Genomic DNA, 17,947 nt, shown 5'->3' with positions numbered 1-17,947 from the left:
CAGGATATATTTTGGAGAAAGCCAAGAGGACTTATTGACACATTGGATGTTAAGAGGTAAGGGAAGCTAGATACAGTGGCTCACACCTGTAATTCCAGAGACTCAGAAGGCTGAGGCAGGAGGATCCCAAGTTTGAGACCACCAGTCTGGGCTATTTAGCAAGACTCTGTCTCAAAAACAAATAAAGTAAAAAGGGCTGGGAATATAGCTCAATTGTATGAAGAGTGCCCTTGGGTTTAATCCCCAGAACCACAAAAGAAATAAAGAAAAAAAATCTGCTTTGAGAGAACCAAATTAATTATGCAATGACTTAGAAGAAATCTCAAGTTAAATTATCCTCAAATGATCCAAACATTGATTTGGTAACAGTGAATTCAGTTTTTTTAAAATTTATTTTTTATTCTAATTTGCTGTATATGACAGCAGAATGCATTGCAATTCATATTACACTTATAGAGCACAATTTTTCATATCTCTGGTTATTCAAAGTATATTCACACCATTCGTATCTTCATACATGTACTCAGGATAATGATGTCCATCTCATTTCACCATCTTTTTTAAACTCCCATTCTCCCTCCTTCCCCCCTCTCACCCCTTTCCCTATTTAGAGTTCATCTGATCCTCCCATGTTCTCCCAGTGAATTCAGTCTTTTAAAAGGAGAAATTTATTTCCCTTAAATTGTTATGTTACCCTGCTTGGATAAAGGCATTGTGCAGAAACATAAGTGTGCTATTGTAGGCACTCAATGGATTTTTTTAATGTAAAAATTGATGCTAATTCGATTTGCACATGATGCCAAAATACTATCCTTTTTCTTTCTCCGTTTTTTTCTCTTAATATGGGATAATTAAGTAAACAAAGAAAAAGCATAGTAACTTTCTTGTTTTTATTAAGTGTGGTCATTTATAGACAATTATCAATCCTGGGCTTTAAAATTTCAAATCAGGGGCTGGGGATGTGGCTCAAGTGATAGCACGCTCGCCCAGCATGCAGGAGGCACTGGGTTCGATTCTCAGCACCACATAAAAATAAAGATATTGTGTTCACCTAAAACTTAAAAAATATTTAAAAAAATTTCAAATAAAATAATTATCTTGTAAAAAAACAATTTAAACACACAACCAACACCAAACCCTATGGAGAGTGTTTCAAGGCTACAATCTTGATGGACAGGTAAAAAGGCAGAATGTATTCCAAGGAACAATGAATCAGCCTCTGACATGATTTTTGTTTCACAAACCTCTTTTTTAAGAACAATGAACCTCTTCAGGGAAGAATAAAACACTAAAATAAATAAATAAATACATAAAAATAAAAAAATGCTGCAGTTCATATATTCATTGTGTTCTTTTGAATTTTCACTTAACTTTTTAAACTCTTTGAATTACCACACCAAATATATACATATGTATATAATATATATCAATAAAAATGGAAATAAACCTCCATTTTAAATGCTATCTGGAAACACTTTAACATATATTACATATCAGAATGAAGTAACACAAGGAAACTTTTTTAAACATAGGCTTCCTCTCTAAAGCTGAAATGTGAGGCAGACAGACGTCTGACTTTCAAGCAGATGGAATCCCAGAATATTTTCAGGATACATAAATCTGAATTTTGTTTTCTGCTTTATGTCTGAGGCAGCTAACCAATCAACTGATGGTTAAGATTTCTGTACTCATTGTTTTTCCAATTTTCCCCCTTTTAAAATTTAAACTAAACAATTCAGTGTATTTTTTTGTAGTCCTACGGATGAACATTACAGAATGGGTATGATTTTTATAACTTGCTGTGATTGTAATCTTTTGTGTGTATATAATGCCCATTGTTTTATCAAGACCTATTCAATAATAAATGATACCAATTCATGGAATCCAACATATGCATTCTGACATAAAAAACAAAACACAAATTGCCACTAATAAAATTAGTTTATTTTATCTTAAAGTTTTCCAAAAATACACTTGTAAATTTACCCACATACTTGGATAAAGATAACCTTTACAAAGACATTAAAATTTTGTAAATTATTCTCTTTTAGCTGTTAAAGTACACAGAGTAGAAGGTGTTATAAAAGAGAAAATGTTAAGTCATGGTCAATGCTTGAAAGGCACTAATACACATTAAATCTTCAGAATACTACTAAAATATTAAATTTTAAAGATAATTAGGGAAAAAAGCTGTGCCTTCCTTTCAGAAAGCTTTAATTGCAAATGATGTTTACTAAGACATATTGTATACTGCATACCACAATAACAATGAATGATCTTCTCAAATTTTACCTAATTGCTTTACAGATAAATCAACCTATACAGTAGAAAACACAGGAAACTGCTTTCAAATATATATTAGCTCCCCAATTTTCATGATATTAAAGAAAATTTAGCCCATTCCAATTAAAAAGTAAAATTTACTTGTATTTAATATTAGAATAATATTTTAATAATATAAAAGTTCAAGCATTTTCCAAAAATACAAACTGTGTTATTACAAAAAAAGAAAGAATGAAAACATATTTATCTAACCATCATTTTATAGGAATTAGAATATTTACATACTTTATAATACTGTAGAAATCTTTGGTGGTGACATATGAAATAAGATCCCTGAAAACACACTGATAATTTTGTTCCATCAAACAGTGTAGTCAAGTATTTATAATAAGTAATGGTGGCAGTATTATTTTTTAGCCAAATATGCATACACAGTGAGGTGTGTGGTGGGGATCTTATGTCAGACTTGGGTGGGCTTATATTATTACTTAGCCTGATAGGCAACACCAGAAACAATACCCTAAAGAACAGATCAGTTCTTACTTCTAAAGAAAGTTTTGAAACAGTTAAGTACTAGTGAGCAAACTGAATGAACAAATAGTAAAATAAGATACTGGCTATAATTTCTGAATAAATTCCAACAGCTACCAAAACACTTAATATCTAGGCCTCAAGGGGCAGTGGAGAAAAGCAAGGCACTGTGGTCTAAGGATAAATTTACATTTAAAAAAAATCAGTAAACTTAAAAGGAGAGAGAGAGAGAGAGCCCTATTCTACCTTAAAAGAAATAAAAATGTGTAAGTTTATTTCACAAAGATCAAAAAAGGAATGATAAAACACATTAAGGTGACAGAAACTCTAATTTAAGAAATGTAAAATGAAACGAAAATGATAGGAAATAAAAAAGATAGCAACTATGTGTGAGATACAACAGTAGAAATATATCAGAGGAAGGACTGTGAACATGAAGGAGTATAATTAAACAGAAGAACTTTGCATTAGTGAGACAGGTATCTTTGATGAAGCATTTTGACCCTACAAGATAAATGATTCTTTCAATTTAAAATAGTATGAGTTTACTAAAGGATGGTGCTTTTTTGTTGTTGTGGTAGTACTTATTCATTTTTAATTTTTATTTAATGGTGCTGGGGATTGAACCCAAGAGCCTTGTACATGCTATGCTCTACCACCAGGAAAAGTGTAATACTGAGATTAGATTTAAAAAAGGTAAAATGGCACCAACCAGCCCCCATAGATAATGTTCTTGATACAAAGTCACTTACATGACCTTATCAGGCGATTTGAGATGACATTGCCTCTGCCTAGGAAGAGCAAGCACAGTGTAGCATTTATATTAAGAAGTCTAGTATAATTAGAATTCATAGGAATTTTGAAAAGGAATTAAGAGTCCTTCCAGAAACTAAGAGGCTAAAAATTACTCAAGGTAAAGATGGAGGTGTTCACAAAGTTAAATTTTGGGAGGAAAAAAAAAATTGAAGTTTTATTTGGTGTGAATGTGAAAATATTAAAGACTAATATGGATGCAACATATGAATCACACCAAGGTACTCCTGAGTAAACATTGAATTCTTGGCTAATCTCTGAGGAGATCCTGAATGTATATCACCAACTGGCTCCCTTTCTTAAAAGGTAGAAAGGTCAATGATCTCACAAATCTCTCCCTCTGTGTTCTCTTGGGCAAATAAGCAAAACAGTCAAGTAAATTAGCTTGTACAATTGGATTACTGATCACTAAAACCATCGCCAAAAATATACTGACTTAGGGATTACAATACATACTTATCAATGCGACCTAAAAAAGCCTCCAAAATCTTTTGGATTAAAACATTTTTTAAAATAACTTCTGATATACAGGATTAATGGTGTCTGAATTTGTATCGGCACTCATCTTCAGGGAATTATCTCAGCCAGAAAAATATTCAAATGATTTGAGTCAATGCCAGATTTATAAACCAGCAGCACATATTAATGCCAAGCTTGTGAATGGATTGGCTGTTGGATTATTTTATGAATCAGAAGAGATCTAAGTACTATACTAATCTCTAACTCTATTTCACAAAAGCTACCATTTTTAAAAGCTGAAAATGTAATTGGTGTTGACAAAAATATACTAAGTTCAACTACACTGTACAGCTAATTATGGAAAACTGGTTAATATTTAAAATAATTTTTCATTTGTAAAGGAAATAATTAAAATAGTAATAATTGAACAGTTAGTTATATTTTCATATTATAAATCCAATGAATTTAACAAATGAAACTCACAGAAGGGAGATGATGTATTTCAAGGTATAAATTTGCCATGTCAGAATAAGACAAACAAGCATAGTGTCAACAAAATTTAAAGTAATGTACAGTTGTAAAATAAGTAAACATTTTTCAAGTGTGCAAAACTAGTCAGGAAAGTGCTACGTGGATACCTGGTTTTCAAATATTTGTTTCAAAAAATTTCAGTTAATGGTGGAAAAACGAGAAAATATTATAAAAGTAAAAATTAAAGGAATATAACAAAATATACCTTATTATCTTACATTATGTCCTTGTTATATCATTGCCTGATCAGAGGCCTATTTATTTACTATCCTCATGTGACAGAGATAACATAGATAAAGGTAAACACAATGTTTAACACCACAAAAGTTAATGTATCCTGAACCATAAAGAATCTTTTCAAGTATAGTGTGGGTCCGTGTTTCATCTAATATCCCAGGCATTCAGTGTTGTTGATGAATATGAAAATGTATAACATGCTTTTCTGTAGTTTTTGATGTACGTATATTAGTAGGCCTTGCATAACTACCTTTTGTAGTCAATATTTGAAAGTAACTGTTAAAGAAATAAAGCTATGTAAATTCATGAAAGTAATTCCTATCACTACCACAATTTCAAGAACTATTTTAATATGTAAATCCTGAATATATCATATTAGAAAATGAAGTTGATGTATTAGCATTATTTAGGATATATGAAGTATAGATGGCTAAAAATACACCTGTGGTCTCTTCTTCACTTTATATTTTAGTGAACCATACCGCACCTGAAGAGAGAAATGTGTTATTAAGAATTTGACTGATTATTTTTTAAAATAAGACAAGATTTAACAGTTCACAATCATAAGAATTTTTAACTTTCTGATACAAAGAATAAATTATCTTGTAAGCATGTATAGAACAGCACTTCTTATATACTCATAAAACATACACTGTTATTATTTATGTTTTGCTTTGTATAATATTGGTGAATATTGATCTGACATGCTTTCCGGGCATAGAGAAAAAAACATCATTATGGATAAACTTCTATTATTTATTCACCATGTAAGGTTGGTTGAAAGCAAAAATATGTAGTTAATTTTTTTCAGTAGCACAAGGCTGGCACTGGGTATTCATGATAACCATGTGATGTACTGTGTGGGAATACAATTTTCTACTTATACTGGAAGACTAGGAATTTACTACTTTCAAAATTCCCAGAAAAAAAAATTTCCAGAGAATTTAATATACAACTGCTGCTCTATCATTCCAACTCTTCATTTATGGATCATTAATACCCTAAATGATAATGCAGCAGGGATACCCCCAAACCCCAATCATTAGAAAAACAACTCTATACTTGACTAACCTCCTTGCGGCCTTTGATGGTTTTCACAGATTTCATGCTTTGTGATCTCCGAAGCCCTTTGTGTGTTACCATCTCATCATCTGAATATGGCCCATCTGCTTCTTCATCTGTTTTTTCACCTCCATCTTTTAGTGGAATTCCATAAGCTAAACAAGTTGTCAAAAACAGCATGTTTTGGTAAAAGGATACCAGTCAGCACTGGCTCTTCACCTGTGGACGTTCTCTGCACATTCTGCATTTGCTCAGTTCCCCTTCTCTCTCATTTGGAATGTGCTCCCGCCTCTTGCCATTAATCTTTGCCTTCTGCACTATTCTAGAAGATCATAACTCATTTCCTCTAGGATTCCCTGTTCATTCTTATTTTTACTATACATTTTAAAAATTATTTTTGAGCAGTGACACGTGCATCCTGTTAAACAATCAGAGAATATAATGAGACATATTGTGAAGTATCTTCTCACCTTTTCTCTTTTTCATAAATTCAAAAAAACCCAACCATTGGTGTGTTTCAGTTTGTCATGTGTGCCTTTGACTTTTAGCAATTAAGGTTCCCTCACCCCACATAATCTCTTTTGTGAAGACTGGGAATGGTAAGGTGAACTAAGAAGACCCAAAGGGGCTACAACTTTTGGCAAGGTAAGTTCACTGGGGACAGGTGATGGGGAGGTTAGACCAACCCTGTTGCACTGAGATAAAACCCAGCCAGACAGGCAACAGTAATTAGAAACACCACAGGCTAAGATGACAAATGTTAGTCAAGAGAAAACAACCAGTATCAGGAAGGTCAGTGAGAGAGCACATGGTGGGTGTGCTAATAGGCTGTTATGTGTAACTACAAATACTTAACTATTAGCCACATGCAAACATCCAGATAATTAGGTCAGTATTGTGAGGAAGTCTGAGAGTATCCTGAGGAACAAGAACTTTATCACCCCTGAAGCACAAGTTCACATTAAGAGATACCAGGAAAACTTATCAATACACAGACTGCTTGAAATTCAACAGGCCTGGGTGGCGCTTAGATCTTGTTCTAACAAGTATCCAGATGATGTTTATGCTAATGACCCTGTTTTCTGAGGGTCCTTGACAGAGAACCAGGTAAGAGCCAATCTAAGGCAGTCAGACCACTGGGTGGGTAGGTTATATAGATAAAGCTGGCGTTAAAAGGCCCCATGAAGTTTCAAATTCTTCTTTAATAAAGATAAGAAGCATACATACTTAAATCATCAGGTGAGGAAAAAGTAGAAAGGTTTCCGGGCTTAGGAGGAGGCAAGAGATAGACTCCTTGCATGTGAAAAAATATATACTGAAGAAATAATGTGAACTCACTAAGAAAACCACAAAGAGTTGCTAATATGCTTCTTACTCTGATACGTAAACTACTTTAACTGTATGTTAGACAAGTCTGATTTTATGCTGTTAGATGTCTAGGCTAAAAATTAAAGAGGAGTTGAAAGCAGAATTCGTTGTCATTTAGGCCAAGATCTTTCTTTTCCTGCAGTGTTCAAAAGAAGTGTATTCTGGGAAGAAGAGACTGTATAAGCCCAGGGCTAGGGCAGCAGAGGAGTAAAACTGCTTGGAAGGAGGAGGCCAGTGTGCCCAGGTCAGCGCCTGGGGTCATAGGCCTGTGAGAATGTTCTTCATGCAGTAGTAAGTGGGAAAAATTGCACACATATAAACAAAGGAAAAAAATAAAAATAATATCATCATATCTCATGGAAGTTGACTTGTAGATAATTCTAAACTTCATTTTCCCTTTTCTTTAATTTGCAAAATATTTATTTTAAAATTATACTTCTGTAACTGAGGAAAACAAACCCGAAAAAAATTGTTTGTAGGCTGTCATCTCTAGATTATTTATTACTAAGGGGCTGAGGATAGAACCCTGAGCCTCCCACAGGCTAGACAAATACTCTGGTCACTGAGCTATATTCCCAATCTGGATTATTTTTCTACTGCTGTGCTTACATAATATTCCTAATTCCAGTATGGTAAAACACAATAAGGAGTCAAGGAGAGTCAGAAAGTTCTCTAAGGTCACAGATGTGGCATATAACTACAGTTCAATAAACAGTCCTTGCCATTTTAGTTGCCTCTCATATGATTAATATTTGGAATGTCATTCAAAAGGTGATTATACAACATATTCTTTCCTTCTTTTCTAATTTCAGCTAAAAAAATCTTATTGACTTTCTAATTATAGTCTCAGGAAAATAGATGGTTTGACTTGTTATTCCACAATATTGTTTAAATTCTATTATGTATGAGTCATGTACTAAAGTATGGGGATACAATGATGAAAAGACACAGCTGCCTTTTTCTCCCTTCAAGAAACTTAGAGTCCAACAGGGGAAACAGGGTCAAATGGGCATTATGATACTGTAAGGACAAGGTGCCAGGGGAGCACATAGTAAGGAGAATTCACTCAGCCTGGGTTCACTCAGGTTCAAGAGAAGACCTTTAGAAGACAGTGGCTAAGCTAAATCCTGAAGAGCTCATGATTCCACACAGTTAGGGCATGATGGAGTGGGAGAATAAGATTGGGAGATAATATACCATGCTATCAAATTTGCACTTCACCAAAAAGAAATGGGGTGGGGGGGCTTGGAAATATTTTATGCAGAAGACTAGCATGACATCTGGGTTGTGTAAAAAACTGCACTTTGGAGAATGAATCAAAAATGGTTAGGCTGGGCATGGGGGCTCATGCCTGTAATCCCAGTGGCTGGAGAGGCAGAGGCAGGAAGAGCTCAAGTTCAAAGCCAGCCTCAGCAATTTAGCGAGGCGCTAAGCAACTCAATGAGACCCGGTCTCTAATAAAATACAAAATAGGGCTGGGGATATGGCTCAGTGGTTGAGTGCCCCTGAGTTCAATTCCCGATTACTCCCACCACCCCTAAAATGGATAAGACTGAAAACAGGGAGCCTAAGCAGGCAGGTCTGAATTGACATAGTCCCAAGAGTGAGGATACAAAAAGTAGTGTAATTTGGGGTCTATTAGGAAGTGAAATTGACAAATTTAATTTAGTAACCTAATAAAAATCCCAAATGAAGAAAAGGAAGATACTGAGTCAAGCCAAATACTTCATTAAAACATATATATAGGGCTGGGGTTGTGGCTTAGTGTAGAGCACTTGCCTAGCATGTGTGAGGCACTGGGTTCGATTCTCAGCATCACATATAAATAAATAAAGTCCATTGACAATTAAAAAATATTAAAAAAAGCCCAAAAAACAAATATACAATTCAAAATAACTTTATACATATTAGTCCATTTCAATATCTAACTGTCTCTATAGTATAGGATCAAAACACACATACTGTTTTATTGTTAATATTTTCCTTACAATCTGAATATATTTTCATATCAGTAAGTATATATTGACATTATTATTCTTCATGGCTAATAAATTACCTTTTTGTTTAATAATTTTTCTAAGGTATTTGTCAAAAATTTGATTTGTTCTAATATTTGTTATTTAATTTATTTTTGGCAGTACTGAGGATTGAACCCAGGGTCCTACACACGCTTAGGCAAGCAACTCTACCACTAAGCTATATTCACAGTCCTCTAATATTTGTTATTTTAAATGAGATGAACTTTATTTTTTTATTTTGTCAGTACTGGCTAGGGCCAGGTATGGGAGGCAAGCTCTCTACCAGTGGGCCACATCCCCAGTCTGAGATGAACATTCTCACATATATATCTTTGAACATTTGTCTGATTATTTCCTTATGACGTATTCCTCGAAGTTTCTTGCTGAGTTAAATGGAATGTATTTTGATGATTACTGCCAGATTGTCATCCAAAAGGATTATTCCATTTTAAATTCATACAACATGCACAAGAGTGTTTGCATCTCAACACATTTTCTGTGGTGGTTTTAAAAATACCCATGAATTCCCTGACACTCTTTTTCCCTTCTCTTAAATCCTTTGTACCTACTTTGACAAATGGCTTCCAAAAATGTGGTGGAAGTCACACTGAAGGACCTCTGCCACTTTCTCTTGGGACTCTGACTCTGGAAACTTCCACTGCCAGGTGAGTTAAACTAAGCTCAGAGATCACAAGAGAGAACATAGAGACAGCTGTTTGCCTCTTCCTGGCTTGGACATGTGTGAGATGATGACTCCAGCCTCAGCTGCTCTCTGATCACAGCTGCATGAGACCCTGAACAAAAACTGCTTTGCTGAGTCCATTCATCCCCCACATGCATGAGCAAAATAAGTGACTGTGATTGTCTGGGCCACTGTTTTGGAGTGGTCTGTTATGTAGCAACAGATAACTGGAACAGTTACCAACATGAAGCAATGTTAATTAAAAGCATTCCCCCAAAATCCAATGAGCAAAAATTACTATTGTTGCTTTTTAAATTGAAATTAAAAGTGTTATTTAAATCAAACAGCTGTGATTAAAATAAGTAATATTGACTATCTGAAATTGAAAATATTTTTTCATGTATTTGTTGGTCAGTTGTACTCTTTGTAGGACTAATAACTGGTTTGTAAGGGTTCCTGGATTGTCAAAAATCTGAAGCCCCTGGGTACGGTGGTGCACACCTGTAATCCCAATGACTCAGGAGACTGAGGCAGGAAGATCCCAAGTTGAGACCAGCCTCAGCAATTTAGTGAGGCCCTAAGCAACTTAGTGACACTGTCTCAAAAAACAAACAACAAAAACCCTCAACTCCCCGGCCAAAACTGGGAATCTAGCTCAGTGGTAATGCCCCCACAACACACACACACACACACACACACACACACACACACAATCTCTCTCTCTCTCTCTCTCTCTCTCTCTCTCTCTCTCATATAGGTATATATACTTTGCCTGTAAAATACAATGAAAATATTTCTGACAGTTTGTGATTTGTCTTTTTCTATTTTGGTGTGTTTCTCCTCTATATGTTGTCATAAATCTGAAGCCTCTGGATATGGTGGTACACACCTGTAATCCTAATGACTCAGGAGACGGAGGCGGGAAGATCCCGAGTTGAGACCAGCCTCACTTAGCAACTTAGTGAGACTATTTTTTTTTTTAAGGTAGAAAAGTCCCTCAAACTTTTCTGTTATGTTTTCTGATTTTGGTGTCAGGCTTAAGAAAGTTTACCCATCTAAGAGAATAAAATTATACACAGGAATTTCCTACTACATGGTTTCTTATATTCAAATCTTAATCTTAGGTTTGAGGCAGAGGTATAACTTCAATTTATACCTCAGTTTCTAAGTCTAGCAATTATCTTAACATCATCAGTTATTTTCATATATCTTATGTTATTTTAAGTTCATGGTTTGAAATGTAACAAAAAGAACTAAATAACACCTGTGTATCTTAAAATATTTTAGTCACACAGGGTGTGCATGGTAGTGCACTCCTGTAATCCTAGTAACTCTGAAGGCTGAGGCAGGAGGATAATACAAGTTTGAGGCCAGCCTGGGCAACTTAATGAGATCCTGTCTCAAAATAAAAAACAAAAATGGCTAGAGATGTAGCTCAGTGGTAGAGTGCCCCAGTACTGCAAAGAAAAAAAATTTAGTCACACCAATTTAAATTTAATAAATTAATATCATAAAAATGTTAGAATTTTCATATTTATAATCCCATTTTCATTTAGATAATTGGAATACAATTCTTAACCCATTCTAAAATATGAAAAAATTGCTGATAAAGGACTCAAATATACAGTCTAAAGACAAAGCAGAACCCATATTCAAAATCAATATAACTAATTTAAAATGCATATTAAGATAAGCCTGTTCAGAGCTATGTTTTCAGTATTAATGTATTAATACTTAGGTTGATGGCTCAAAGTTCAATGGTTTCTCTTGCTAAAAGGTATCACTATCTTAATCAATGGCTAATGCTTGATTACTAGCTTTTAGATAATAGCCACCAACTTTGTAAAGTTATTCATTCTTGTGAGAACTTGGAAGAAATTTCATTATTTTTCCTTTGTAAGGAGAGACTATTGTTTTATTTTTTCAAAGATTAATTATGAAGAATAACTTAATGTCCTTCAAAAACAACTTTTACTTTTTAAAAGAAAACTTAAATAATCTTGTATCTCATGGACTTAACACTTTAATAGGAAAGTGTAGAAGACCTCAGTTCTCAGGCTTGCCTTGAATCAAAATTTTCTTTCTTCTTCTTTTTTTTGGTGCTGGGGATTGAACTTAGGGCCTTGTGCTTGAGGGACAAGCACTCTACCAACTGAGCCCCCAGCCCCTCAAACTTTTCTTATCAATGACAAAGTATTGAAGAAATTTTATTTTTGTATAAGCTTCTAACAGCACGATAGTTTTTTATAGCTACATGACACAGCAACTGTAACAATGCTCATAATTCACAGAGAATATGCAAACAAGTTAGCTCCTGAACTAAAAGATGGAATCTCAATACATTTTCCACTGGAGTAATCCTATTTTCAAATTGAATCATCTTTTCATCAGCTAAAACATTTTATCTTGTGAGTCAACATCCTTGCTTGTCCACAGCACTTACAGGAAAGTGTGCTTAACTCTAAAACTCCTTAGAAGTCAGTACATAGTTAGAGTATTGATCACAGGTCAGAACTAGTGCTGGCTGGTGAGGAGGCAACCACACCCATGGCTTCTAAAAATTCATGGCAGCAGAAGAGACTACTGCTATTTTCTTTTTAAAATATATATTTTTAATTTTTTAGTTGTAGTTAGATATAACACCTTTATTTTATTTATTTATATGTGATGCTGAGGATCGAACCCAGGGCCTTGCATGAGTGCGTTACCGCTGAGCTACAACCCCAGCCCCACTACTGCTATTTTCTTAGCTGCATGATTTCCACAGTCAATGAAAGGCAAAGGATAACATTATTTAGAAAAGTTTGGAGAAAAAGAGCTATAATTAAACATAAAACTAAAAAATATAAGCTTAAAAGTAAATTTTATTTACCCAATTTCTGACAGTCACTATACTACTATAGTACCCAACTTGACCCACAAGCCCAATTATGAAAGGACCATATATTAAAACAAATAACACACCTGCTGATTCACTGGGGGTTGTTTTGCTTTTCTTTTTTGCTTCTGGTAAAGGCTGATATGGTCTTTGTCCCACAGGCTCATCACCTTGTATAGCTGTTAAATCATGCATACTGAAACTTCTTAAACGTTCAGTTATGGCTCCTTGGCTCTATTAATAGAGAAGTGATAGATCCAGAAAAAAATACTTTATAAACTATCTAGTATGCTTGCATTTAACATTTAAATATTAAGACATTTTATTATGAAACATAATAACATTTTGCTATATTAATAACATCCTCAACCATTTTATTATCAAACTTTAAGAATGAAAGTTGAAAGATTTGTATAATGACCACCACATATTCTTTATATTTTGCTATTTGCTATATTACATATCAACTATCTGTCAATCCCTTTCATTTTTATGCCTTTCAAAGCAAGCTACAGCATTAATATATGTCACCCCAAACATTTCAGAATTGTATTTAATTTTATAGTACAAAAAAATGTGTGATGAGATCATCCTCAGAGAAAAAGCATCCATAATTTTGAGTCTTGATTCAGTATTCTGGATTAGTGATACCAAAATTACTATTTTGGGGCAAAGTTTATGATTTAGGAGATCTTTTCAAAGTAAAGACATTGTTTTAAAGCTAAGCCAAGAGTGGTACTAGCTCTACCTAGAACAAGGCAGGAAAATTTAAGAGCCAAAGAAATTTGGATATATAATGAAATTCAATTAATAAATACACTATTTGGTGAATATTGTATAGTGATTACTATATAATCTGACTTTAAGTTATTTTGCTTAATAATATGAAAGACACTACACACAGGTGGGAATATTTAAACATAAATGAATAAAAATGAAATAAAATAAAAATTATTCCTTAACTGCATTAGTCACATTCCAAATGCTATAGCTACATGTGGCTAGTAGTTACAGTATTGGGCTGTGCAAATAGAGATGTTCTCTAGAGTGTTTCCATCACTGCAGAAAATTCAATGATTTTCCTCATTGTACAGTTTGAAAGTTACATTTTCTGAACTTTTCATATATAAGTATACCCCCCAATTATAAAGCTTTGTGAAAAGAGAAAATAATTTCTAAATTTACCTACTTTAAATTTGTATAGCATACAGATGACTCATTTCTTATTTATAGTTAGATTAAAATATTCTTCTGAAGGCTTTTTACACTTATTATTTCTTCTTTTCACACATGAGAATCTATGATTGCCTCTAGTTAGAAAGTTACCATAGAAACTCATGGTTAAGCTCTAAATTTCAAAGTCAAAGGTACTACATACATTTGGGTGTTACTGCTAACTTGTATTTTACCCTGAAAAAAAGGTCTTGATTCATAACTTTGGGTTATTGATACCATATTATATCAAAATGAAATCCCATTTACATACCCCACTTGAGCTTTGTATTTCTACCCTTTTTAAAAAAAGTTATAGATGGACATAATACCTTTTTATTTATTTATTTATTTTTATATGGTGCTTGCTGAGGATTAAACCCATTGCCTCACACGTGCTAGGCAAGTTGCTCTACCACTGAGCTACACTTTCTAAAATATTTTAAAAATCATGATAAATAATTACCAAAGGATTTATTTCTCCACAAAACAATTGGATTTTATACATTTAAAAAATATTCTATACTTGCTTCCTCTTTGTCAGATATCATAATTATTAAACAGATGGTCAACAGCATACTTCTGAGATACACTGCAAGGAAGTGACCAGTGTTTATCTGAAATAGATGCCTTGTTTTTTCAGAACTGTCATCTTCTTTATCCTATCTTTGTATTTGTGTGCCCTTTCTCAGTAATTAATGTGTTATACTGTAGATCTTAAAGGCCCACGTGTTATTCACTTGGTCCTTAGACATGGTACTGTTAGGAGATGGCTGAGTCTTTAAGAGATGGGCTTGGTGGGAAAAAGGATAGTTCATGAGAGGTGTGCCCTTGAAGGGGATATGGAGATCCATGTCCCTTTTGTTTACAGTTTTTGCTTCCCAGCATCATGAGGTAAGCGCTTTGCTCTTCCATGATATGCTGCTCTGCCATAGGCCCAAGCAACAGGGTCAATCAATAGTGGACTAAAGCCTCTAAAGCTCTGAGCTAAAACAAAACTTCTCCTTATTTTTAAGTTCATTATTTCAGATATTTTGTTACAGTAACAGAAAGCTAACTAAATATCTTCTACCTGACTGAGGTGCAATTTCCAAGGCTGGCTATACATACTAAACCCTCCCACTCAAGAAAGTACATTTTGGAATACAAATGAGTGAAAGTGTCATTGAGTCAGTCAGCTTAATAATTATATCATCCCAAAACTTTGGTACCTGTAAGTATAATCAACAAATATCTTAGAACCTAGATCACAAATGATAAACTCATACGCTATTGTTATTTCTATTGTTGCAGTATGAATAGTTGCCTCCAGAACAAAATTTTAGGAAAATAGAGAAGGACAAATTTAAGGTGCTTTTCTTCTCCTAGTGTATCTGATATCGTTCTGATATTGAGAAAATAGTAAGAGAACTAAACATTCTTTTTATGCCTCCCCTCCTTTTCCTTCATTACTCTTGACTGCTAAACAGTTCTCCCTAGAGAGCAGTATTTTTTAAAAACTTTTTTTAATTGTAAATGGACACAATACCTTTATTTTAATTGTTTATTTTTATGTGGTATCGGGGATTGAACTCAGTGTCTCATGCATGCTAGGCATGCGCTTTACCACTGAGCCACAATCCCAGCCCCTAGACAGCAGCATATTTTAATGTGAACACTGAAACTTATAAGCAGAAGTTCAGCAGCAAACTACAGGTAAGGTCATGGGCATCTCCATGGATTGATGACACAACCCACAGGGGCTTTGCTTAAGGTTTAAATTAGAGTAAAAAAGCCTGAGGCATCTGGTGGAGTGTGTGTGAGTGTGTGTGTGTGTGTGTGTGTATATGTGTGTGTGTGTGTGGCGTCTATTTATTGCCTGGATTCTATTTTAGTTCTTGAGTAACTAACCCTATTGTTATCAATGCTCTTCAAGGAATGCCAGGTCCTAGGAAAAAGCAAAAAGGGGATGTAACTCTTCTTTGAGAAACCCCAATACTTCAACAGCTATTATCACTTTTTAAAACTGGATTTGCCACTACACACACACACACACATTTTTTTTTTTTATGTTCCCAGAATAGAACTAATATGAAAACAGAGAAACAGTGTAGTTTCGTGATCTTCAAAAACATAGCTAGGCATGGTGGCACATGCCTGTAATCCAGAGGATCACAAGTTTCAACTTAGTGAGGCCCTAAGCAACTTAGAGAAACCCTGTCTCAAAATAAATAACAAAACAAACAAACAAACAAACAAAAAAGGGCTGTTAATGGGGCTGGGATTGTGGCTCAGTGGTAGAGCGTTTGCCTAGCACGGGCTGGACCCAGGTTCGATCCTCAGCACCACATAAAAATAAAAGACATTGTGTTGTGTCCATCTACACCTAAAAAATAAATATTAAAAAAAAAGGGCTGGTTATGTGGCTCAATGGTTAAATGCCCCTGGGTACAATTCCCTATAGGAAAACAAACAAACAAAAAAACCCCCAAACAACAACAAAAACATTATAAACATTATAAATATCCAATGACCAATTTAAAGGATTGGTGTAATCACAAAATAATTTCATCTGAATTCCAATCTTCAATTTTTATACCTTTATCACAAAAAGTCCACTAATGAAGAAATTACTTTTGCTATATGATATTAAGTGGAGATACCTTTCTTCTATCCCATAATTCTAAATCATGTGGGCAAAGGTTGCAAGTATGATTACAGTTATAAGTAGACAGGGGAAATATATACAAAAATGAAAACAGTATCCTGTTTAGGCATATAGGATGAGTGCTTTTTTTTTTTGTTTTTAACTTCTTTTTTTCCTTGTGGTACTGGGATTAAACCCAGGGCCTCGTGCATGGTAGGAGAGTCCTACCTCTGAGCTATATCCCCAGCCCTTTTTATTTCATTTTGAAACAGAGTCTTGCTGAGTTGTCCACGCTGGCCTTGAACTTGCAATCCTTCTACCTCAGCCTCCCAAGTAGCTGGGATTATAGGCATGTGCCACTGTGCCTGGCTTACAATTCTTTCTGATCTGCTTCACTCATGTTTTCTGTATCTAATTCTTTATTCCTTCCATTAAAAAACAAAACAAAGCAAAACAAACAAACAAACAAAAAAACCAACAACAGTGGATTTTGAGGGCACAAATAAACCATTTTATTCACTGGTCAATAACAACTTTAAAAAGTACTGCAGTTTCATTTAAATTAGTAGTGTTTTGTTTATTTTATTCTTTATATATATTAAGCCTTTAAAAGAATAAAAAAGGTAGGGACGGCTTATCCTGGGATGTGGCTCAGCTGTAGAGCTCTTACTTAGCATGCATAAGGCCCTGAATTTGATCCCCAACACACACACACACACACACACACACACACACACACAAAAAAAAAAAAAAAAAAAAAGCAGGGGGAGGTGGGTGGGTGTTGGGAGAAAAGGATGATTCTAGTCTCACAGGGTAGGGAAGTTTGTATGGAAACAGCAATCTGAGTCAATCAGGAAGAAGGGGGTGACCATCAACAAGGAAGTTCTATATAATTACACTTTAGATCATATTCTCTGCTGAATTGTATGTACATTGTTTGTTAAAAGTGATCCTAAAAAAATCAGAGAAAATAGCAGATTATATATAATAAGAATGCAAAAGTCAAAGCAATAGACTAATTTACATTGAGACTCATCATCATCAAGAGAGGTTTTTCTAAAACTTCTGAACTTCAGATGTCTCAATTTTTAGGGCCTGGAATTAGAAAGGTTCACACATACATTTAAGAAAATGAGTGATGGTGCATGCCTATAACTTCAGCTACTAAGGAGGGTGAGGCAGGAGGATCACAAATTTGAGGCTAACCTGGGCAATTTAAATTTAGTAAGTCCCTGTCTCAAAATAAA

The 17,947-nt window shown here is 34.4% G+C and overlaps 1 protein-coding gene across 1 annotated transcript in view; it reads right to left on the bottom strand.

The window, feature by feature from the left end:
- Positions 1 to 3,898: 3,898 nt before the first annotated feature.
- The window catches only part of REEP3 (receptor accessory protein 3), a 108,283-nt gene continuing 94,234 nt past the window's right edge, over positions 3,899 to 17,947 (bottom strand). The window contains exons 6-8 of the mRNA XM_081267693.1: positions 12,949 to 13,096; positions 5,926 to 6,071; positions 3,899 to 5,341 (exon numbers count right to left, since the gene is read on the bottom strand). Of these exons, the coding sequence (XP_081123819.1) occupies positions 5,285 to 5,341; positions 5,926 to 6,071; positions 12,949 to 13,096 (351 nt within the window). The 3' untranslated portion in view covers positions 3,899 to 5,284. The remainder of the gene's footprint in view (positions 5,342 to 5,925; positions 6,072 to 12,948; positions 13,097 to 17,947) is intronic.

This window comes from Spermophilus citellus (genome assembly GCF_964194105.1).
Source record: "Spermophilus citellus genome assembly, chromosome: 15".
Classification (NCBI taxonomy): Eukaryota; Metazoa; Chordata; class Mammalia; order Rodentia; family Sciuridae; genus Spermophilus; species Spermophilus citellus.
The sequence above is the reverse complement of the archived record's forward strand: the minus strand, read 5'-3'. Positions and strand labels throughout refer to the sequence as shown.